General features: G+C 38.9%; 1 protein-coding gene across 1 annotated transcript; it reads left to right on the forward strand.

The window, feature by feature from the left end:
* Positions 1–1,499: 1,499 nt before the first annotated feature.
* ankrd52b (ankyrin repeat domain 52b) lies at positions 1,500–23,257 on the forward strand. Its single transcript, XM_072452559.1, has 28 exons — positions 1,500–1,638; positions 1,980–2,063; positions 2,550–2,628; positions 2,837–2,907; positions 2,981–3,181; positions 3,417–3,504; positions 3,926–4,068; positions 5,571–5,783; positions 6,989–7,067; positions 7,999–8,113; positions 8,982–9,064; positions 9,752–9,863; positions 9,937–10,005; positions 11,155–11,295; positions 11,511–11,567; positions 12,168–12,279; positions 12,348–12,419; positions 13,481–13,682; positions 14,438–14,525; positions 14,925–15,042; positions 15,899–16,118; positions 16,783–16,870; positions 16,939–17,022; positions 17,732–17,877; positions 18,455–18,531; positions 19,103–19,185; positions 19,268–19,359; positions 19,933–23,257. The coding sequence occupies exons 1-28, from the start codon at positions 1,612–1,614 to the stop codon at positions 20,091–20,093; spliced, it is 3,105 nt and encodes a 1,034-aa protein (XP_072308660.1). The 5' UTR covers positions 1,500–1,611; the 3' UTR covers positions 20,094–23,257.
* The last annotated feature ends 834 nt before the right edge of the window (positions 23,258–24,091 follow it).

Consider the following 24,091-nt stretch of genomic DNA (forward strand, 5'->3'; position numbering starts at 1 on the left):
ACTCAATAATATTAAGAGTCAGGTAGAATACAAAGATAAAAAACAAAATAAAATGAAAAGAATGTCCACAACTCGAAAGATAATTAGACTCATCTCAAACCTGACTTTTTAACATGATTAAAAACACATCACTTGATTCAATAAAGTTCACGTAGCACTTTATAATAACTGCACCTTAGTTACTAATTAATTAAGGAGTTAGGGTATTATTCAAGTGGTTACAAAACCTAGATTATATATCTTAATAAACGAGTTGTTAATTATGAATTACGTGTTTGTTTATGCTTTGTCAAGGCTATTAAATGCCTGATATACATGATAGTGGTGAAACAATTAAATCATTAGTAGCGAAATAATTTAAAGACAAGCACAACAGTCAAGAGCTCAAAAATGACTAAAAAGCTGCTTTACTAGCTTCGGATTTAAAAAGACTCTTTGCCAAACGCTATTCAAGTTAGAATCCAGACAGGACTTAAGTAGATAACATTATCAAAGTCAGTAAATAAACGAGACAGTCAATATCCAAATGCCAAGTGTCCTATTCATCACAGTGTGTCTGCGGCAGCTGGCTAGCTAACCTGCATACAAGGTACGGACAGATCATTAAAACCACAAAAAGTATTCGTATTACACTTGCACAGCAATTATTACCTGGTTATCCTTTATCGGGGATACATAAAACATGTAATTGGAGTTTGTAGTTAATCCAAAGTGGTGACATATGTAAAAAATAAGTTTGATGATCCAAGCTCCGGCAAAGTCGACTCCTCATGTGTCAGCCATGGCGTTCCGTGCAGCTGCGCATGCGCACAGCAAAGAGAAAATGCATGTTAGTACGAAACAGTACAGTAAGTTTTTAAGCATATTTGAGCATTTGAACCTACATTTTTCACATAATACAACCTGAAATATGAAGGTTATTTTGTGTTTCTATCGAATTTTTTTTGACATTGTATTTTTTTTACATCGAATTAAAAAAAAGAAATAATCGTATTTGTATACAAAGAATATTTTTAGTAGATTCGAATGTGAAAAAAATTCGATTCGAAAACACAAAAACCCATGAAACCCATGAATAGTTGATTGTTGAGGACTTTTGCCCAGTAAAAATAATATTCCATAATTAATTTGAAACGCATTTAACTGTTGCAGCCCTAATATATATGGAAAATATTCATAAATAATATAATTGGAGATAGAACACGCTCCATTCATAACGGATTTGAAGTCCCTACATACAATGAATATTTTTAGTAGATTCGAATGTGAAAAAAATTCGATTCGAAAACACAAAAACCCATGAAACCCATGAATAGTTGATTGTTGAGGCCTTTTGCCCAGTAAAAATAATAATCCATAATCAATTTTAAACGCATTTAACTGTTGCAGCCCTAATATATATGGAAAATATTCATAAATAATATACAGTAATTGGAGATAGAACACGCTCCATTCATAACGGATTTGAAGTCCCGCCTGACATCTCGCGAGAGTCCATCATTGCTCCGTGGAAAAAGTGCTAAAGCTAAGCTACCTCGGTGTTGCTCTGTGTCATGTAGTCAAATGTGCTCGCCTCTGTCTTGATGAAGGCGAGACCGGACTGATTGCGAAATGGATTTACGAAACATCACGGACGAGGTAATTGCACGGAAAACACTACGATTTTGTGTAGATTTGCCGCTTGTCTGTCATCCCCACTGTGCACAACTGGCTAGTCCTGTTAGCGAAACGACGAGAAAAGTTCATCATGCAAAATTATAGCGCACAAAAATGCTCATTATGCTGTTTACAGGTTGTGTTGCAGTAAAGCTTCAGTTTGCATGGTTATTCGATGCAAGCCGTTGAATAGATGTGGTTATTTCTGTGCGCATTGGTGAAGTGGGTAATTTGTTACAGCAGTATGAACACGTATAACAACTAAGTGAACCGTGGTTAATTGATACTTGAGCCAAAATGCCAAATCTGCTCCTGTTTTCCAGGCTCCGTTATTGCAGGCCATATTCAGCCGAAACTCTGAAGAGGTGGCATTTCTTTTGAGCCATAATGAAGACGTCAATGCACTGGTAATATGAGTCTAAACTAGACTATTTAGCATGGGCTTGTTCTGGCTAACAGCGGCTATGTTTACTTGCACAGCCAAATCTGATCATTATCCGGTTTCTGGAGTTATCTTTTATCAATCAGTTACATCTGATATGTGTAGTCTGATCTCTTTCATATTGTTCACACACAGGTTTTGACAGGACATTTTTGAAAAGGGCAAAAATAGTGCTGCAAAATCAAACATTTAAAAGAAATGTTAAATGTTCGCTGTGTATAATAATATTGAAAGTTATTTGAAAAAAATATTGTACTATGTCTTCCAAGTACAACAGTTGCTCTAAAAATACAGTTGATTATCAGATTACTTTTGTGCATGTAAACACGTACACCAGAAATCACATCTAATTGAATTGAATCGTCTGATTGTTTACTGGTCTTATAAATTTACTCACTGATTATTATAGCTCTCGTGTGGAGTTTAAAATAGAAAACATTTCTATTCTCAGGACGAAGAGCAGAGCACACCTCTTCATGCTGCTGCATATTTGGGAGATGTCCAGATTATGGAACTTCTTATTTCATCAGGTATAGAAAAACAAGAATTATATTTTTATTATATTATATTTCACTATTATTGTCATATTCTGCTCTTGTGAATTGATGATTATTAGAAAAAAATAGATTTGCGAAGAATGTCAGTTGAACATCTTAATTTCGTCATGTTGGTGACACCTAATTTTCAAGCAAATGAGTTTTCTTTTGTACTATTGTGTAACCTCTTTCTTATTTACAGGTGCTAATGTCAATGCCAAGGATCGTTCTTTAGTGACTCCTTTACATCGAGCAGCTGCGTCCAGAAATGAGGTAAACTTAAACTTGTGTTGTAGCATTTTTCGAATATTTCTTGCCTAAACACATCGCAACATGTTGTTTTCAGAAGGCTGTCGATCTGCTGCTCAAACATGGGGCACTTACTGAACCACAGGACAAATATGGCCACACACCGTTGCACATGGCGGCTGCAAACTGGGCTATCGGCTCCACACAGACCCTCATCTCTCACCTATGCAATGTCGATGCTCCCGACAAGTTGGGGCGGACTCCTCTTCATCACGCAGCTCACAGCGGACACACAGAGGTACCAAAAACCTGGGCAGTTGTGTCACTCAAATATTCAGTCCCATCTTCATACTTAACCCATAACACATTCTTTAAAGCTAAACTTGTTATGTTTGCATGAAAAGGATTGTAATAATTCTAGTTAGTTATATTTGTACTTTGTTAGTCATATTTTCAAGGTAACAATTTTGTACGTTTGATAAAGAAGAAGTACCGTTTGTAGTTTAAATGTTTGTTGTTTTTTTTGTCCGCAGATGGTGAACTTGCTCCATAACAACGCTGCAAACATTAAAGCCAAAGACAACAAGGAGCGGCAGCCGGTACACTGGGCAGCATATCTTGGTAAAATATGACTTTTTTTTACACCAAGATTTATTTTAAATCTTTTAGACACATATTTTTTGTGTGTTTGGCATTACACGGTTCATTGTTGTTAGGGCTGCAATGACAAAATGGATTGATCATGATGATAGATTAGTAAAGTATATCAATAAAGCTGGCACATTTTTACCATACCTCTTAAAAAACTTTGTAAATTTGTGCAAAATATTACATTATTTATTGACCGTAAGTAACCATCTTTAATTATGATTGTATGTGTAATAGCAAGGGGGGTGCGTTCTAACTTGTCCATGTTTTGTTCTGGGTTTGATTCCACAATTCACAATTTTGAAGTGGCGACTGTGTCCAAGTGTGAACGTCATCAGAACAAAACAAAAAAAGCAGGCAGAAACTTGAGGCTCATGTTGTTCTCGTCTTTCAGGGCACGTGGAGGTGGTGAAGCTGCTCCTCTCTCAGGGCGCTGATGTGATGTCCAAAGACAGACAGGGCTACACTCCTCTCCACGCCGCTGCCTCCAGTGGACAGATTGATGTGGTCAATTATCTGCTGAAACTGGGGGTCGAGGTACAGGGGCTAATGTCTTTTATGTATAGAAAATAGAACTGCGTTATTATCCACTTGCAAATTAATCTTTGGCTATTTTTTCTTTAATCTATTTTTATTATTATTTTTATTTTTTATTTTATTATATTATTTGTATTATTTGTCACAGTTTGGTGACCCTGTTTCATTTATTTATTTTAAGAGAAAATAATAAAAGATACATTTAAAAATGTTTTATTATTTTTTTATTTATATATTCATTCATTTTTCGAAGAGTTCAAATAAACCCTTTACATTTAGCAAAAAAGCATATGTCGGACAGAAATTGAAAAGTATACTTGAACATTAATGGATATTTAAGGACAAATACTTAAAACTATGCAAATATTTTTAATTCTCTTAAAAATAATGTTGGAATACTTATTTTTTAATATTATTATAAAAAAAATTGTATTGTATTAAATAACTCTTGTGGTCAAATGGGATTAATCTGTGTTCAAGTCACAAAAATAGTTCTAGTAATTATCAGGTAACTTGTCATAATAGTCATTATGATACATACATATACATACGATACACAGTAAAGTGTATTTGCAACTCGTTGTAATGCTGTACACCGGCTCTTTTTACAGAGTGAGAATAAACGGGTTATAAATAGTTTGATAAAATTAGTTGTCAGTCACAATGTCCTCTGCGGTCTCGGACTGGGTCTCAGGTTCATGCTCCTCTGTCACCACACGAGCGGCTGTGTTTATGAGAGCGTGGCAACAAGTCCATTAGTGCAGTCAGATTATAAACATGCGCATAATTTAATGCCTGGAGGACTTCAGCAGTGACTCAGCTGACAGTCTTCTGCTCAGAGACCCACCTCCCCATTCATTGCACCTTGTTTCATCATTCCTCATTGATATTCTGTTCAAAATAATATGATCTGGGCATTTCACGATTTACAGTATGTGTCAAAATCAGGATTGAGGATTGAGAGAACTGCTAAACTAATACAAAACCTTTTGTTGCTTGATTTAATTGCAGTTAATCTTGCAGCACTTTACACTCAACAATATGGGCAGCCTTACCAGTCCCTTATGCTAAATAAACTTTTTAAGCACATTTTAACTCATTTTCCCTGTTTTACTTGATTTCCCTTCTCATTTTCCCACTCAAAGTTGTACTTTGAGTAGTTGGAGTAGTTCATGCATGTTTGAGTAACATGTATTCTCCTGCAATCAAGACGACATTACACAGACCCTTATTTTACACAGCCACTTCATTTTCCAGTGTATTTATTTTTATACATAGAGGATTCAGCAGCGCCACACAGCCCTTTTGGCACAAATGAAACAAAATCTGCAGCTCTCCGTAGTCAGGGCTGCCAGTATAGTCCAAGAGTGCGACCTTTTGTTGTGAGGACGTTTACAGTGAAAGTAAAGACGAAATCGGCACAGCAAGTTATAATGTCCAAAGTATACAGGTGTCGCAGAGCACAATATGTCTTCTTTGATATTTCCGATGTCCTTTCTCAGACCGATGAGCTGAACATCTGTGGGAACACGGCTCTGCATGTGGCGTGTCAGATGGGGCAAGATGCCGTGGCAAACGAGCTGGTGAACTGTGGGGCCAACATAAACCACCCGAACCGCAGTGGAGACACGCCCCTGCACATGTCGGCCGCCTCCTCCAACGGGACGCTGTGTCTCGAGCTGCTCATCAACAACGGGGCCGACCTCAACACGCAGGTACAGAACGCACACTCGGGAAGAGCTCGAGCGTTTTGGAAGAGTGTTGCCATGATACTGCACTTTCAAAGATGATGTCAGTGCCAGGGAAAAAGTGTGAGGCGCGATGCCATATCTGGCTTGGACACAAGGGTTTAAATGTCCAAAGTGGCTATATAGCCGCGGTGCGCCCGCCGAAATTGCTAGGCTATTTCGTGCCGCGGCTCCTGAGACTGCTGGGATATTAGACCACGCCGGGTTAGACCGCGCCGGGTTAGGGTTAGGGTTAGGGTTAGGGTCAGGGTCAGGGTCAGGGTTAGGGTTAGCAATGAGGCTATATATATGGCCGTGCCGCGGCTCCTGAAACTGCTGGGCTATTTGACCGCGCTGCGGCTATATAGCCACGGCCTTAAATGTCGACGAGTAACACATTTTGAGAAGCCGTAGTTCCAAAAAGCAGTGCTTTAATGACGGCAACAAAATAGTAATAGTAATAGTAATAGATTGCGTTCCTGGACAAGATCGATAGATTGATCGATCTATCTGGTCCGGGTCTTGTCCAGGATCGCAATCTATTACTATTAATAATTTTGTTCAAATAGATATGTATACACATGTATGTATACACATGTATGTATACATATGTATGTATATATGAATCGAAACCTATCTAGAGCTGGGTTTCGATTCAGATTTCAAGAATCGATTCGATTCCGATTTTTACGTTTCAAAATCGATTTTTTTTCAGATTTCTCAGATCCCATCCGATTCGCTCCGATTTCGATCTGATTTCCGATTCGATCCGATTTCGAGTCGACCGTTTCCTTCACTTCATGACTGTGTAGAGAAGCACCATATTAAAACTAGTATTATATCAATATCAAACAGCAAATCTTACAAGTATTGGTAGTTACTGATGGCTGGAAGACTGATGAAAAGGTTAAGGGTCAATCTACCTTCAAGAAAGATAATCCAGGAGTCCTGAATTATCTTTCTTGAAGGTAGATTGAAGTTCACTGAGGGAAATGTAGAAAAGAATTTTAGTTAAAAAAAATAAATTAAAAAAAATCGATCTTTGGACGTACGAATCGATAATCGGTCATTAATATGTGAATCGATTGAAAATCGGAAAACGATTATTTCAACCCAGCTCTAATATAATCACACATACACACATTGTTTCAAATCTGTAATAATCAAGTAATTTCTTTTCTTCTTTTTTTCAGAATAAAGAAGGGAAGAGTCCTCTACACATGGCAGCTATGCAAGGCCGATTCTCTGCATCTCAGATCCTCATACAAAACGGTAACTTTTGTCTAATAATTCAGTGTTTCTCAAACTGGGGTACACAATCTGCCCCCAGTTCTAATATTGGCTTAGTTTTATCCACATTCTGTTTTGAACCTGCTGTAGCAATGGTCTAGACCAGTTTTAGACCAGGTTCGGCCATAATTAAATCAGAATGAAGCAACTCTGGCAATGGTGCTCTCCCTGCAGATTCCTGGTGAAAATGCATTGTCAGAAAAAATCAGACAAAAACTTGTTTTCTTTTATTTTTTCGCTTTTATTTTTCTTTGTTTTTCTCTAAGTCGGTATAATCACATACTAAAACATTTAACATTGCCAAACATGAAAAAAGAGCCAGGGTTTCTCAGGAGAGTTGTTAAGGCTGTTATTCCTGTCACAGACAGCAGGGTGCAACTTCGGACACGGCAAACTCTCCAAACACATTTAACCATTGCAAAAGACATTTTATAAGGGGAAAATGTTCCTTCATTCTGCTTTAAGTACTTGGTGAGCCACATTTCCTCTTGGTGGTCCTTGGTGTGAAAAGTTTGAGATCCACAGGTAGAGTTGGGAGATATTAACTAAAAAGAATACCTCAATACTTTTTTGGGTATCCCAATAATAATAATAATAGTCAGACGTTATTAGGTCAGTTCAACAGAAATGTGTTAAAACATTTCTCTAAACGCTTTAGTTGAGGTTTAATTATCAGACAAATGTGATCAGAGTGAGAAATTATGCAACTTAAAGTGAAGAAATGACACTTCATACTCTTGTTTGAAAGATTACAGCTTTTCACCCCCAAATGTAGTTGCATTTTTACTATGAACGATATGCACAATATTCAAATGTTGCATATCTTCAAAACTGTTCGAACCTCTTGTCTACATTATTATTATTTATCAAAAATGAGTGTTGTTGGTTTCAATGGTTCCTGCTCTGTTCTCAGGGAGCGAGGTGGACTGCGCCGACTGTTTCGGGAACACGCCTCTGCACGTGGCGGCGAGGTACGGACAGGAGCTGCTCATCAGCACGTTACTGACCAACGGGGCCGATAAAACCAGGTTCGTGCTTCACTTTACTCCTCACTGTACATATAACTGCACAAAGTATAAATGTACGTCCGTGAGCATTAGTGCCGTCACAATGCTAATATTTCAAACTCTATTTAGACTCTTAAGGAATAGGCTTGATGCAATTTCAATTCTGCAATTGTAATAAATAAAGTGAGTTTTTTTAGACATTTAAACCATAATTTCCTTGATTTAATTTTTATTTGTTTTCATTTTTCAAAATTAAAAAACATTAAACGACAAACAAGATGAGACCAGAGAGAAACAAATTAAAATTGTTGATAAATTGAAGATAATCATTTAGAAAAGTGAGACATCCAAAGAAAAAGAACGTTCGGCTCACAAAGTAATCTTACTTACTTTATACAAGCACGAGTTCTTGTAATAGTTCTGATAAAGCTCAAGATCATTCTAAAAACACATCAGGAATGTCACATTTGTTCTTGTTTAAGCAACGTTTTTTAGGCGCGATACTTGTTCAAATTAGTTTCTTATTTTGCTTAATTATTGATTATTTATACTTTTCACAACTACGGTATATTAACCTAACAATGTATACCTAAGTTGCTTTTCTAACACGCCTTGTAGAAGTATAATATTCCTACAATTAGCACTTGTATAACTGTTACCGTTAATACTACTTCTACAACTGTTACTGCTGCTATTATTACTACTACTACTACTTCTGTTACTACTTGTACTTTTTTAAAAATAGGTTAAAATGGTTATTGTCCTGGGAGCTAACATTTACACTCCTGTAGACTACATGTTTCGGTAATAAACTAATAATGAGGTTCTTTTTTTGTGTCATTTTGAGCTAATTGGTCATTTGGACTCACTGTAGTAATTCTCTCTTCAGACAGGGCATTAATGGGATGCTTCCACTCCATTTATCCTCCCTCTATGGCTTTCCTGACTGTTGTCGGAAGCTGTTGTCTCCAGGTAAAGATTATTTCACGCCTTTGTGCTTTGGAATGGGCAATAACATGACGTAAATGTATTTTCTGGGTCACTATCTCACGGTTATTCTATAACTTATAATATAAATGACCGAAGCGAAACATCCACAGATTGATTTGGGACACTGCGAATTCAAAGGCATTTTTCTGATTTAAGGACATAAAGATGAGCCAAACTTTACAATCTTTTACTTGACAAGGTGTTTGACAGATTGTGTGGAAGGATTTGATGTGTAATTGTGTAATCTCCTTATTTTTCGTAGTAAGATCTGGTTAACTCAAATACGAAACATGTTTTATGTACCGTAATACGTCAACAAGAAGAAAGACATTTTAATTTTACGCAAAAATGCCTTTAAAACATGAAAGCATGATAAGTAACTGTGATACATGTTTTCTTACATTTATATGAGAAGACTGCAGTTTCAAATGTACTGCAGTGTCTTGCCTTAAACATAAAAGCAATCATCACATTTTTATCTCTAAATTGGTTGCTATTTTATTATATTATTATTTATTTTTATCTTTACTTATTATATATGTTTTGTATTTTATTTTATATCCTCTTATTGTCCATGCCTACTTGTTAAAAAACATTTCTTAGCAGTAGCCCTTTTAATACTGCACTTTTAATCCTTTTAATACCTCATCGTTGCCTTGTTTTCTGTAGGTCAGCTGTACAACATCATGCCGCCTTTGAACCAAGACCAGATCTCCGGGTTCGACATAAACACTCAGGACGAACACGGGAGGACCTGCCTGCACGCCGCTGCCTCCGGAGGGTCAGGAAAACATGCAGATAACGTGTATTAACCCGGAGATTAGTGAATCACCTTTTATGACGGTGTTTTACAGGAACGTCGACTGTCTGAACTTGCTGCTGAATTGCGGCGCTGACCTCGACGCAAGGGACAATTTGGGAAGGTAAGCGGGAAGTACAGCGTCGCTTTCTTTTGAATCGTTGGTGTTTAGAATATAGATTGTTTCTCTCTCGTGTGACTTGAACGGATTTAAACACTCAAGTCCAGTGTAACAAAGGACACAAAATGGACTTTTCTGAGGTTTTTAATCACGTTCTAACAAGGTTCCCTCATCAAAAACATACCTGGAGTTACATTTAGCTTTGTTCACACTTGTTAGATGAATCCTAGGTAGAAAATCCTTCCCCTTCAAAAATGAATTTGCCCAATGTGACGTTTTCGTGATCTGTGACGTGGCTCTGAGAATCATCTTTGCCGTTTTTAAGTCCATAAATCATTGCCAGACTGCAACCGCTTTAGCAAACAGGGTTGATGTTAGTCAGTAGATGGAACCAAAGCCCAGTTACTCTGGTGTCTCCCAAGGTTGTTTTTTTAGTTCTAAAACATGGAAAATAAAGGTACTAAACATCATGGTTAAAGTCCAATAACAATACAACTAATGCAGAATATTTCTCCTTTAAACTGGTTTGAAGGCAGTTTAGTTCACACTAGCGCTCGAAACACATCAAAATTGGTTATATATTGTGATTAAACCCTAAAGAAGATGGCCAAACTAAGGTGCGGTCACACTTTCAAGTCCATGTTTCATCCTGATCTAGTCCACGTCTAGTTTCGGGTTTAGTCCTGGATTGGTCTCAACTTTGATAGGACTCTGCAAGTGTGAACGCACCCAAGTCCACATCAGAACTAAACCGAATCAAAGAAGGACGAGCGTGAACGCGCACTTAGTCCTGATGTAGACTTGGATTGGTCTTCGTCAAGTCCTGGATCAGGCCACGTTTCTTGGAGGGCGGAGCTCGTTCGGACGCTCACTGAATCAGTTTTTGACTTTCAGCAGATGCTTACAGCTGCTCTTCAACGCCTAATGTCCACTTGTTGTCATTCGTTGTGCCTTCTCTTTTGACTTTCGCCTGTCGAAAACCCCCGACGTCACAGCTCAAGACCACTTTGTGCACCGCTCATATGCAACGTTGGCTCGGCAAATTGCAATTAGTCACAGTTTTGCCCCTTTTTCCGTTGAACTCACGCGTGTTCTAAACTTTAAACGTTGTCCGTGACGTGTTTGTGTCATTCTTTCTCTTCGTCTGCCCAGATCTCCTCTTCACTACGCCGCAGCCAACGGGAACAGCCAGTGCACGGTGTCGCTGGTCCGAGCCGGGTCCGAGGTGAACGAGAGGGACCTGATGGGCTGTAGTCCTCTGCACTACGCCGCCGCCTCCCTCACCTTCTCCGGGTGCGTGTTTTATGTCCAGCTCAGTCGTGTTCGAACGCTGTGTAGTTTAATTTAGTCCTGTTGATGTCCAGAGCTGGAGACCGTCGCTCCTCGCAGAACTCCTCAGAGGTTTTTTAATGCTACACTCCTTCACAGACTTGCAGAGTTTGATCCCATAATATGTAATAAAGGGTGTTTAAATGTGTATAAAGAATGGAGTTTGTTTGTTTTTGCAGCGAGGAAACCGACGCGGATCCTGACTCGTATCTGGAGAAGGAACGAGAAGCCTCTTTGTGAGTTTTCTTCTCTTTTTTTTATGGATGCCAGAAAGTTAATAATCCTACTTGCACCACTTTTGACTGCACAATATAGTATTTATGTACATTTATCTTAAGTATTTAAATGATAAACTTCTTCCTCCTCCTCCTTTTGAGCATCATTTATCCCATTTTAGCTCTTTTTCTACACAATATGTGAATGTTTTCTTGTATGTTTTGACACTGATGCTCAAATAATACAAAATAATTAAATAATCTGTGATGGTGATTGTTTGTAGAGTTTCTCAGCGCATATTTCGAGGATTGTTTAGCGAAAGTTGCCTCAGACGGCTTGAAATTAACAGATTATTCATTTCACAATTTCTGAAAGTGGCAAGTCCGAGTTTATGTTTGCAATATTCACGACTGCCATCCAGAAGTCATTTTTAATCTGAAGGTACCGGCCTGAGAAACTCGAATTCTTGCCCTTTTCATTTTACTGAATTTTTACTACACTGAGATAGATAGCGTTTTAACCCTGAACTGGAATATTCAAGAGTTAATTATTCTAATGAGTGTTACTTGTCGCAAAGGCTAACATTTACTTTATAATATGTTTTCTTTCTGTCGCTGCAGATGTTTGGACTATTTACTGGACTGTGGCGCAGATCCGACTCTGAAGAACAGCAAAGGCTACAGCGCCGTCCACTACGCGGCGGCTTACGGCAACAAACAGCACCTGGAACTGGTACGACACACGCGTATTTGAATACACAAAACCTTTTCTCCTGTAACGACGTGAATCTTTCGTGACAGCTACTGGAGATCTCGTTCAACTGTCTGGAGGAGGTGGAGAGCAATTTTCCCGTCAGTCCGCTGCACTTGGCGGTAAGTGTTGCTCGTTCTCTCTTCGTCATTAGGTCTAAACACTTGTCCTTATTGCAATATTCATCTTTTCTGTCCATATCGCAAGGCTAGGAATATTGCAGATGACAAACAGATGTGAGAACAAACTGTAAAGGGGAGCGTGGATGTACAGGAAGTGATGGAGAATTGTTTAACGCAAATTGGAAAGAATTACATTTGTTGGACTCTTGGTTTGAATTAGAAATGCCTTAATTTCCGTTTACTTTGTGTTGGATGGCTACTGTTTATGATTTCAGTCTTTTTTCCCTCTCTCTGGTCGGGTTCTGTTCTGTTTTATGTTTATTTTGTAAAATTGTAAAAAGAAAAAAAAACGTAAAGAAATGAATTGTTTTTAAAAGGCTTTCTAAAAAAAAGCTTTTGTGAGTTCGGGCGTGTTTCAAAGGACCTCAATGAGCCCAGACGCGTTTCAGCTTCATCACAAACAGATTTCAAGTACTGTGTACAAGTGTTCAGATCAAATACTATAACATACTGTGAAATCAGGGTCTTCGTTTAATCCAAGCCGTTTAGTGGCTCGATGTTTATAGATCCCGAATGTTCCTCGTCGTTGCAGTTTTTTAAAATCCGATTCCTTTTAGTATTGTGTCTTAGATTGTTTATGTGGAAGTCCAAAAAGTGTCTGGCAGTTTGTGTTGGCTGTGTTTGTGTTGAACATGTAGTTTAGACCTCAACAAACATCTTCTGAAGTGCACGTTTTTCTTGTATTAGCTTGAGTTCACGTTTTCGTTGTCTCTCGATTGTTATTAATGCTCCTGGAGTGGTTTATAATCACTGAATCATGCGTTTTAAACTTCTTTTACCGCCCTAAAATCCTTCAGCTCCTATTATAGTGACGGAGAAGTTGAAACAGATTAAACTACAAAGAACTATTTGTTATTAGGCCTAAGACTAGTCCTCACTAAGAAAGTAAAGGCCCAACAATGAAGTACAGTACCGTACCGTATTTTACCAGTTATATTGCAGTATCTTGCATGTTTTTCTCACGTCATGCGGTCCTAGTTGTCATTCGTTTGTTTTCCCAGGCGTACTACGGTCACTGCGAGGCCCTGCGTCTGCTCTGCGAGACGCTGGTCAGCCTGGACGTGCGAGACCTCCAGGGGCAGACGGCGCTGCACTTGGCCGCTCAGAGGGGCCACACCTCCTGCGTCGACGTCCTGCTCAAACACCAGGCGTCTCATGGCGTCAGGGAGCACCGGCACAAGAGGACGGCGCTGCACGCGGCGGGTAAAGCTTCCGTTTCCAGCGGACGAGGCCACGGTTGTGTTATTCGAACGTCGGTATTGTGGGAAAAACGGGTGCAATGAGCTCAAACCGCATCGGCGCATTAGAAAACAGTCTTGAACAAATGTCTGTATATATTTAACGGTCTGCATCTTCTTTTCTCGTCGTCAGAAAGGCCTTTTAATAATCAATCATGGCAAAAAATAATCACAATCTCTTTAGAACTTGGGTTATATTTCAAGCATGTCTGCCTTAACTTACTGAACCTACTTCTTCTTCAACTACTTCTAAATCGACTTCTTTCCCTGTGATTGCCACTTGCCAGAGCACGACGGAGGCAAAATGTGAGAAGTGGGTGGAAAACGCGTACTAAACAGAAAAATCACTGTATTCTCTTTTTATCCAGTAAATCGACACTGGGATGAATAATAACAGCTCAGTTTGAATTAAAATCATCCAAATTTGAGGGCCTTTTGAAAGAATGTGTCATTTGAATAAAGCAGGGCAAAACCTTTTAATTACGATGCAAACTCATTTTTACATGCAAACCCAACACCGCTGTAGCCTAGTTTGTTCACAATAAATTATGTTGCTGTTTTTTAATAGAAAGTTCACGTCACCTCACTCGTACAAACCGTAAACAGACCTAAACAATGATCTACAATTGAAATGTCTGTCATAGCGATAATTTCACAACGTCTGCAGTCTTAAACATCATTCATCAACTTGTTCCATGTGTTAAATAAACGGTCTTGCAGCAGCGGAGGGTCACACGGACTGTCTGCTGATGCTGGTGAACGGGGAACAGAGCGCGGACGTGATCGACCTCGCCGACACACAGGGACAGTGAGTGCTTCACAAACTTCAGCATTTTAGATATAACTGTGTTTAAACTGCAACGGGCTCTCTTCAAATGTCATAACTGGCACTGTCATTCTGGTTGAGGTCAGAATTCGATTGCGTCACCGCGGCTCGGTTAAAATCTCTGTAATCACTGGCTACGTTCATCAAGATCTTCTCTGCTGGAATAAACTTTAGTATTTTATCACCATAGTTTCACAAAATGGTGGCATTATTCGATCAGCAGACGTTTTCAACAAAATCCCATTCAGTTCAAAATTTGTACATTTGCTGTTTGGATCTATCCCTCTCAAACTGTGACCCGTGCCTGAAGTTGTAAAGTTCCCCTGCTCTCCAGCTGAAACCACCACAGTTTTTAGACCGTGAGCTTTCTCCGTGTCTCAGGACGGCGCTGATGCTGGCGGCGCTCGGATGTCACACCGACTGCGTCCACATTCTTCTGGAGAAAGCGGCCAAACCCGACACTTCCGACAACAAGGGCTTCACCGCTCTCCACAGAGTGGTACGTCTCCACAAGTGCTTTTGAGGTCAAAACGGCAGGCTTTATGTCTCGTGTTTAGGGATCAAATTCACACGCATACAGTAGATATAGATTTACATTCAGATTTAGCTAAACTGTAATATTGATCTAAAAGGGCTTGGTAATGGAAACGGGTCCATTGACTTCCTGTTCAAAAGTGCAGAACTGATGGATATCTTCATAGTGACATTTCAAAGCACGGAGAGAGATTTATAGCACAATACTTTACATAAAACTTAGGTCACATTTTTGCCCGTTTCTTCTTTAATGTGTTTAAGTGGAAATAGACAAAAACGACAGGAATGTGTGAACAGCTAGAAAAGATGTGTTTAATATGATACAGACGGTGACTCTGTTTACCGTCATCTAATTTCTTGAGTGTCCGATTATTGAATTGTCATGTGAACCTGCTGTGAGTGTTTAGGTTTTGACAAAGACAATTATGCAAAAAAAGAGCAAACTAATGTGGCAAATGCAGAGAAAAGGTTGAACAATAAATAGTAATAGAAAATCAAAAGAGCTGCATTAAATGTAAAAGAGCTGGTTAAAGAGAAGATGAACATCATATCATCAATAATAATCCTTTTGTTGCTGTTAGAGGCGCGGGCCACATATCAAACTGTCGATAATATTGTGGATGTTTTGAAGATGTATAACAAAATGCTGCAAAAGAGCCAATTTAAAACAAAAATGAAAAAGTGATGTTTCAAACTTTAAGGTGACATTTAAGCTATTTTGTGATTAATTTGACAGACATTTCCCATTTGTCTGATAATTCAACTTAAACTAACACGTTTAAAGACCCGCTTTAACACATTTCTCTGGTTCCTCGGTTCAGTCCATGCTGGGCAGTGAGGAGTGCGTCTCTGCCCTCCTGGACCACGGCGCCTCCACTTTGTGCCGAGACTCTCAGGGAAGGACACCGCTGCACTTGGCCGCCTCCTGTGGACACGCTGCGTTGCTGCACCTACTGCTTAAGGCGGCGGTGGCCTCTGACCCGCTGGACTCCATGCTGGACTTCAGAGGGTACACGCCGACGCACTGGGCAGCCTACCACGGTCAGACTCCCAGCAGTGTTTACCAAGTGTAGGGTGAAATTGGAGGCCACAAAGAAACTGCTTTTTCATTGTCGCTAGAGGACACATGGTGCATTATTTGTTTGTTCTTGACCTTTAAACATGACTTTGTAACTTTGCTTTGGCATCTCCTGTTAGGACTTAGAATATTGTATTGCAAAGCACACATTACTTTCCATCATCTGGCCCTTTAACGCTGACATGTTTGGGCCGTAGCCATAGACTTCACTCCACTGCTAACAGCCGAAACATGGATGTTTTTAAATGGTAAACAAATGTATATCTATGCAAATTGACTGGATTTATTTATTCATATTTTTGCAATCCTTTTAACATGCGCTTGAAAATATTTTGCCTCTGGAATATTTAAGAACTGTCAGACAAATCCGGACTAATAATAGTTTGAATAGTTTATTACATTTGTTTGGATTGTCATGTTACAAGGATACGGCAGAATTGCTAATGTCTAACATATCATTAATTCATTTATTTTGATAAATATTTGTACATCCAGAAATAATGTAAATTATTTGTTTCTAAAATATCATTAAATGACTAATATTCAGTTTAAATCACGTCATTTAAACTACTCTGTCCCCAACATTGCATTTTGTGACTTATTCATTTCTGCTCTTTTTCTCTGCAGGTCGTGAAAAATGCCTGCAGATTTTACTTGAAAATAAACTTGAAAGTAACCAAGAGGGAAACTCCTTTTCTCCATTGCACTGTGCACTGTGAGTACAACACATTTAAAATATGTACCGGTATGTTTAGTTTTAACACCTCAATCTTCTCTTTGCAGAATTAACGGCCATGATGAAGCTGCTAAACTTATTTTAAAGACAATTGGCCCAAAAAGTGTCAACATGCAAGATACAAAGGGAAGGTGAGTCTCGGAGTTCAAGGTTTTATCCATTTTTTATTTTAGGCTGAAGTTCTATAGTTGCTCAGTCAATTAAACGGTTGATTTTAATCTTTTAAGTTCAAACGCTGGAGACGCACGTCTTTAATGCCCTGTAAATCTGACTCAAATCAGCCTGTTGCCGCCTTGTGCAATGTCTGCGATTCAGTGGAATGACTGCTACTCAGGAGGAAGCTCCTGATTGGTTGACATGCCGCAAATTTCACCAAAAGTGTGTTGCCAGGGACTGGACGCAACTGCGGAAAACGTTCAAAACGCGCCACAGAAACTGCCTAGATGCGTGCCCACCATATAAAAAAATATTTTATTAGGATTTCTTAGATTTACAAGGACCAAAGCAGAAAGGAGAATGCTTAGAGAGAGTTAACTGGAGTTTTAGCAGTGAATGGAGAGTTTAAAGGAGTCATTGTGTGTTTTTTTGCTACATGTTTATAATCTATGCGTAATACGTCTTTTATAAAGATGCTGTTTAAAAGGAGTTCTCTGTTTACATAGTAGTTTTTGGGTGGCATAATTTTGAGAGCTTTTGCCAGCGCCACACCACGCCCACTTTTAGTCAATACATCGATGCACAAGTCGACTACAGGCCTAATTATAATTTGACATTCAAATGGCTTGTCTAAAGTCATATAAATGATTGTACTGTTGTGTTTTCTGTTTGTTGTGATGGCAGGACTCCGCTCCACGCTGCAGCATATTCAGGAAACCTCTCAGGACTGGAGCTGCTGCTGTCGCAGGGTTCAGAGGTGAACGCTGTGGACCGCAGCGGCTGCTCTGCCCTGATGGTGGCAGCAGAGAGCGGTCAGACCATGGCTGTTGGTGAGTCTTTCTTTATCAAAGCGCTGTACATGAAATTAACCAATATTGATTTTCTATGGCCAAGGCTGCTGATACGATTGTTTTTTAGTAACTGATGGCCAATATGCAGGACTTAGTGATCATTTTCCCTAAATTATATGATTTGAAATTGCAACTGGAAATCCATTAAAGAGGGTTAGTCACATGTTTCACTGTGCTCTCTTTGCTCTCAAATAAAGCTAAATGTCCTTTAAGTTTGGTGCTCAGCCAAAACAACCTGGTTGATAGCCACTACGCTATAAAGATTAAAAAATATTTATCAGAAATGTCGTCTTTGTTCATATTTGCAGACATGGAGGACCTGGACCTTTTGCCAGTTATTTTATGTGGATAGGCCCAATAAGTACAGAGATATTGACCATAAACCGTTAAAAAATATCTGCATTTTGACAATTTAAGACGCAAATTCCACCAAAAAACAGCACAAAACCCAAGTCTCATTAAAGCGTGAAAAACAAATATGTGACCCTGATTACCGGTACTTTCTCTTCCCACTTGAACTGTGCTTCATGTACAAATGTATATGTTTTGCTTACAGAGTTTTTGCTGCACAAAGCTGACCTGACTATGGTGGACTCCAGTAACAACACAGCCCTTCACTTGGCCTGCAGCAAGGTCCCAGCACTTGCAATCCCACACCTGACCACAAGACCTGTCACAATAACACCATTTGAACTGAAAAGAGTGGGGAAAAACTACAGCCACAGGCAAAACAATCTCAGCTGCAACTATCCACTCGCACAGTGAAAGCCTTTAGCAGTTAGTTCACATCTATAAAGAGTCATAAATGTGTTTTATACGACTCGCATGCCTCACATGTTGACATTCAACCTAAAACATTACAAAAGAAGAGACACGCACAACAAAATGAGCCCTAAAACTGACCCTAACCCTAATTTCCATAAAAACAAAAATAAGTCAATATAGTTACCACAAACTATACCTGCAGGTTTATATGAAGCTCCACCATGAATTCTACCACTATTTAAATATAATAAATATCACTAAATCAGCCATGTATGTCATTCTAACCCGTGCATGGTCGTCTGCCTCAAACTAACATGTCATAAACTAATGATTCTTCCTTAACGTTTTTGTGGTTATAACAACGTAACAAGCTTTAAATATTCACCCGGCCGACTGTAACATTGTACGGTTTTCCAATTGTTCTTTTATCTCTCTTTAGGGACATGAGATGTGTGCGCTGTTGATTTTGGGCGAAATCAACGACTCGTCCCTCATAAACGCCGCCAACAACACCTTACAAATGTAGGTTCTAAATATCTCTTATGTATGATTTATTTTTGTCCATTAAAATGTTGCTCACGTATACATTTGGCTGTGGTTAAAGGCCGCTCCACATCGCAGCGCGGCAGGGGCTGGCCACAGTCGTGCAGGTGTTACTGAGCAGAGGCGCCGCTGTGATGGCCGTCGACGAAGAAGGTGAAGCGAGAGGCACTTTTCAAAGATTTAACCGAGCGCGTTGAAGTAGTGGTAGGGTTATAGACCACAATGCACTGCGGGAGTAAACGCAGAGCGACAGGAACGCGGCTGTTTTAACGCTCCGTTGACCTGTGATTATGACTAAAACGTGCGTAAGTCACTAGCCGCTTACCTGAGCTTGAACAGGTGAACGTTTGATACTTTCTTGGACTGTATGAAGTAATCGTGACTAGTCGACGATAAACGATCTTTATTCATACAGCACATTTTATAAACTGAAGATGCTGACAAAACATGAAATACACTTGCTCTACCAGTGCTCCTAACCATAATGATAAAAAAATGAATCAAAATACCTTATATTCCATTATAAGTCGCACCGGAGTATAAGTCACACCAGGCAAAAAATGCCTTTTATAGAGAAGAAAAAAACATATATAAGTTGCACTGGAGTATGAAATAAGGTAACAAATAATATCACATAAGTCGCTCCGCAGTATAAGTATATAGTATAAATATAAGTATAAGTTGTTGCCATTGTCTTCATTAACTCCTGTATCGCTGTTATCGCAGGTCGTACTCCGGCTCTGGCCTGCGCTCCCAACAAGAACGTGGCCGATTGTCTGGCTCTGATCCTGTCCACCATGAAGCCTTTCCCTCCCAGAGAAGCGATGGTGAACAATGCACCACATTTTAGCCCCATCCTGAAGAACTGCGGCATCGCTGCCAACTGAAGGACGACGTGAACACTTAAAAAGCTCACTCACTCGCAGGTCTGACGGAGAAGCCACGCTCTCCAGGCGAAACCACTGCAGCAGAAGTGTCAAAGGGAGTCGAACCACTCCAGAACTAGTCTTACTCATTTACACCGCCTCAAATAAACTGATCGCCTTGTTGTATAATAGTGTTTAAAAGTGGAGGGTTTTTAAGATGAATGGACGTTTTAAAATACTGAGAAAAACGGAGCACATTATTGCTATTTAACTAGATACAATTGTCCAAAGGTATACGGTAAATCTATGTTATTCTTCATGGACTTAAAGGGCAGAAATACCTAGGGTGCCTTTCTCCACAGATTGGTCTGGTTCTGGGTGGAGCCATTCTGTTTCGCTCCAGTAAACGTGACAGTGATAGGCCAGGTTAAAGGTCATGTATTATGCAAAGTTAAGCACGTTCTCTCACTGTTCACGTCACCTCTCATCAGGAACATCCCCGGAGTCGTATTTCGCTTCATTCACGCTTGAGTTCTTCCTTGTCATCATTGTTTAATCTCTACGGTGACGCATGCATTTCTCTCATTGGACAATCCGGCTGTCAATCACGCAGTTTGGCTTCCCAGGTTAGGAAGAACATGCCTCTGTTTGAACGACTACCATCCCCGTAATTACTCCTTCGTTTTGCCCACCTTGAACCAGCTCATGCCGCACCAGTCCACTGGAAGCGAGGCTCTCAATAGCAGCGTCTTTTTTGTATTTGCAATTTAACAGGTTTCTCCACAAAACCCATTATACGACAGGTGCTATTAACATTTATGCAACTTCCAAGCCTCTATTTTCTTAGCGCGTACGAACCTTAACTAACCGTGTTGTGACTGTGACTTCCTGGATGACTGAGAACCTCCACATGAGTAGAAATTATGAGTAGATGATTATAGTTAACCTATATTTTAGTGTCTATGGATGTTTGTAAAGGTATAGATGAATATATGAAGCATATATATATATATAAGAGCAGATCCAAATGTAATATCCAACCTCAGGTGTCTATTCTGTAAAAAGCACAAGAACTAAAAATTAGTTTATTTTAAAACCGATATTTTAGACTGAAGCAGAAGTAGCCAACTATGCTAAGATCCAGGTTTTTACACCCATATAATGTACTATTAAATACACCCATTTAATGTACTATTACTATGTTTTATTCTCTACACAGTCTTCAGGGGCAGATAGACTGGCCGAAAAGGTTGTTAAGTAACAATCACTTTTCTCCAAACATTGCCAAGTAAATTATTAGTCAGACAGAAAAATCAAGATCGTAAACTTGAAATCATTTTGAAAGTAAAGTTGGTTTTAGTTGCGCTGTAATCGGACAAAAAGTACTGTTTGGCAAAAGGAAACTCATTTCCAAATCTGCTTACTTTCTCGCGTGATAAAGCCTTTGAAAACGAATAACCAAAATCACCTGTAAGCAAAATGAGAGCAGCCCAAATCATGTTTTTACTTGAAAATAATTTGAAATAGCCAGTGTATGGTGTGATTAAAGCGCTTACTGAAGCACAAATTGTAGTATTAACCCATTATTGTTCACCTCTGATAGAAAAAGTGTCTCGTTTTGTTTGTGATGTTTTGTCGAGTCGATTGTTTACAACCCAAAGATGCGAGAAAGTAGTTAAAGGTGCACGCTGTAACTTCTCTGGTGGCGAGGGTCGAGGGTCTGTGCTTGCTTAGAATGCTCCACAGTGCAGCATTAAAGTTCCCTGTCTTATTGTGCAAAAAAACTTGGGAAAACCTTAACGCCTTGTCTCCACGGAGATGAGTTTTACGCATTCTAGTAGGTAAAGTGATAACGTACCATGGGAACGAGCAGGTTGCAGACCCTACTCCAGAAAAGTGACAGTGTGCAACTTTTTAAAATGTTAGTCGCTCTAATGAAGTGTCTTTGTAATGTAATGTTTTTGTTGAAATGGTTGGTTGATTTTGATCTGTTTTTTGTTTTGGTCGCTGCCATCAATAAGACAATAGTATTTATGCTGTGGTTGTCAAGAAATGAGCAATAATCTGGATCATTAGTCAACTAAATGTGGCTCTAAACCAGGACTAAACTAGGCTCGGGTTTGACTCGACCTAGACTCAGTCATTGGTCCTTAAACTTTCCACGCCAAGTACCACCAAAGTACACGCTGTATTTGGCCCTCAGAGTGCCACCAGAGCTAAAGAGTCTAAACTAGGGTTAAACCGGGTCAAAAACGGGACCGCACAATTGCTGTACCAGTCCTAAACAAGGACTGATCTAAAGGACGACCAAAACGTGGATTAAATTCACAGTAAATTCAGTTAAATTTGACCTCACACAGCACTTGAAGGACCACACGTGCCAGTCAGAGAAACACTAGGATTAAAAAGCGCTAGGTTTTATAATTACGGAGGAAACGAGGGCTTTAAATTGCATTGTAAAACAGGTTTGATGCCACAGGGCTTTAAATCTAAATGATCACTCTTTCACGTTACATTAACTGGATTCTAGAGATGAATTAGGCATTTATTCATATAAAAACAGTGGGGTCCAGAATTCATTGATTTCATTCAAGTTTAGTTAAATTTTATGATATGTCTTGTTAAAATATGACTTTGAAGACTAAAAATTGCATAAAAAGTTGTAAATTTTACTTGGAGACCAGCAAAAACCTTGCACAAGTAACAGTGTGTTTTGATCCCCGTTGAGACTTGTTTTGGGCAAGTTCTTGTCCCGGTTTTGTCCCGGTCTAATATCAAATTTATTTCCATTTATTTCAATTTAGTCCCAGCTTTGATTCTTTCTGTTAATAAATGTGAACAAGGACTAAAGGCACTAAACTAGGGCTAAAACCTGGAAAATAATTCAAATTGAATCTATATCTAATCCAAATCTGGCAAAGGCCACTCAATCTTGACTTGAGAACCACTTTTACATCTTGTTTCATGCCATCAAACAGTTTAGATTTTATAAACCGCATTTAATTTAATGGAACAAATGTCGTGAAGTTTTTGAAAACGCTTGTAGACGAGCAGAGAGCATGAACGGTTATGTGCCTGGATTGTGATTCTGAAAACACAAAGCTGTAGTTTGTTTGTACATCTGTTCTGTTTTTATCTTTTTGTTGTTTTGTAATGTGTACACAGATAAAATGTTTTCAATTCTTTACCGTCTTTGGATTTCTTCATTATTTTGTGCACAACATGGCCTTCTTGGGGTTTAATCCTGATAGCCGTTTTTTCACACTTTGGTCCTGGTTTGAGCCAAGTCTAGACCTCTTGTGGTCTAGACCTGTTCTAGTTCTAGCCCAGGTTTAGTCCCAGTTTCGATGAGATATGTGTGAAGTGTGAATGCACCAACCCCTTGAGTTCACACAACACGACACGACACGATCAAAACTAAACAGGGATGAAAGTCAACACATCCTTAGTCATTTTGGTTCTGAAGTATAGTTCTGTTTATTACTTATTACACAAAATAAGACTACTTAAAGGTGTACCAATTCAAAAATCTCATTTTTTGTTTTGGCTCCCTGCTAGAGGCAACATTGTGAAGATCATTTAAAAGGTTTTAAATTGTTAAATTCTATAGTAACGGCCCTAATTGTTCATCATTCTGAAACCCATTGATATATATATATATATATTTTAATGAAATAATGCATTTAATATATTTTATTATTAAAGTAATAATGGGCAAGAATTGTTTTAGAGCTGTAAACCGTCGGAATTATTGTTTTGTCTTTCTTTCTTTCTTGAATTAATTTCTTCATGTAAACATAACATGGATTACGGGGATTCTGGTGGGAAAACAATAAAAAATTACGGTAGATTGTTTTAACAATACTTCTACATTTGCAGACAGTTTGTGGAGATTATCTGGAGAATAACCAAACTCAAATACCAAATCCCCTACTGTATACTTTTTTATGTCTGCTTGTCTTTTTTAATGTGCTTTTGTTTCCTGTATCTAGTCATATTATGTTTACTTGTGTGTATTA

Source organism: Eucyclogobius newberryi, unplaced genomic scaffold, assembly GCF_026437365.1.
Source record: "Eucyclogobius newberryi isolate DKJ021-1_F unplaced genomic scaffold, fEucNew1.0.hap1 SCAF_19, whole genome shotgun sequence".
NCBI classification, from domain to species: Eukaryota; Metazoa; Chordata; class Actinopteri; order Gobiiformes; family Gobiidae; genus Eucyclogobius; species Eucyclogobius newberryi.

Excerpts from the sequence above, each read along its gene's own strand:
- ankrd52b (XM_072452559.1), top strand. The coding sequence starts at position 1,612 with ATGGATTTACGAAACATCACGGACGAG. Across the intron at positions 4,069-5,570 it reads TGCTGAAACTGGGGGTCGAG|ACCGATGAGCTGAACATCTG; the intron begins GTACAGGGGCTA and ends GTCCTTTCTCAG. Across the intron at positions 19,186-19,267 it reads GCCAACAACACCTTACAAAT|GCCGCTCCACATCGCAGCGC; the intron begins GTAGGTTCTAAA and ends CTGTGGTTAAAG.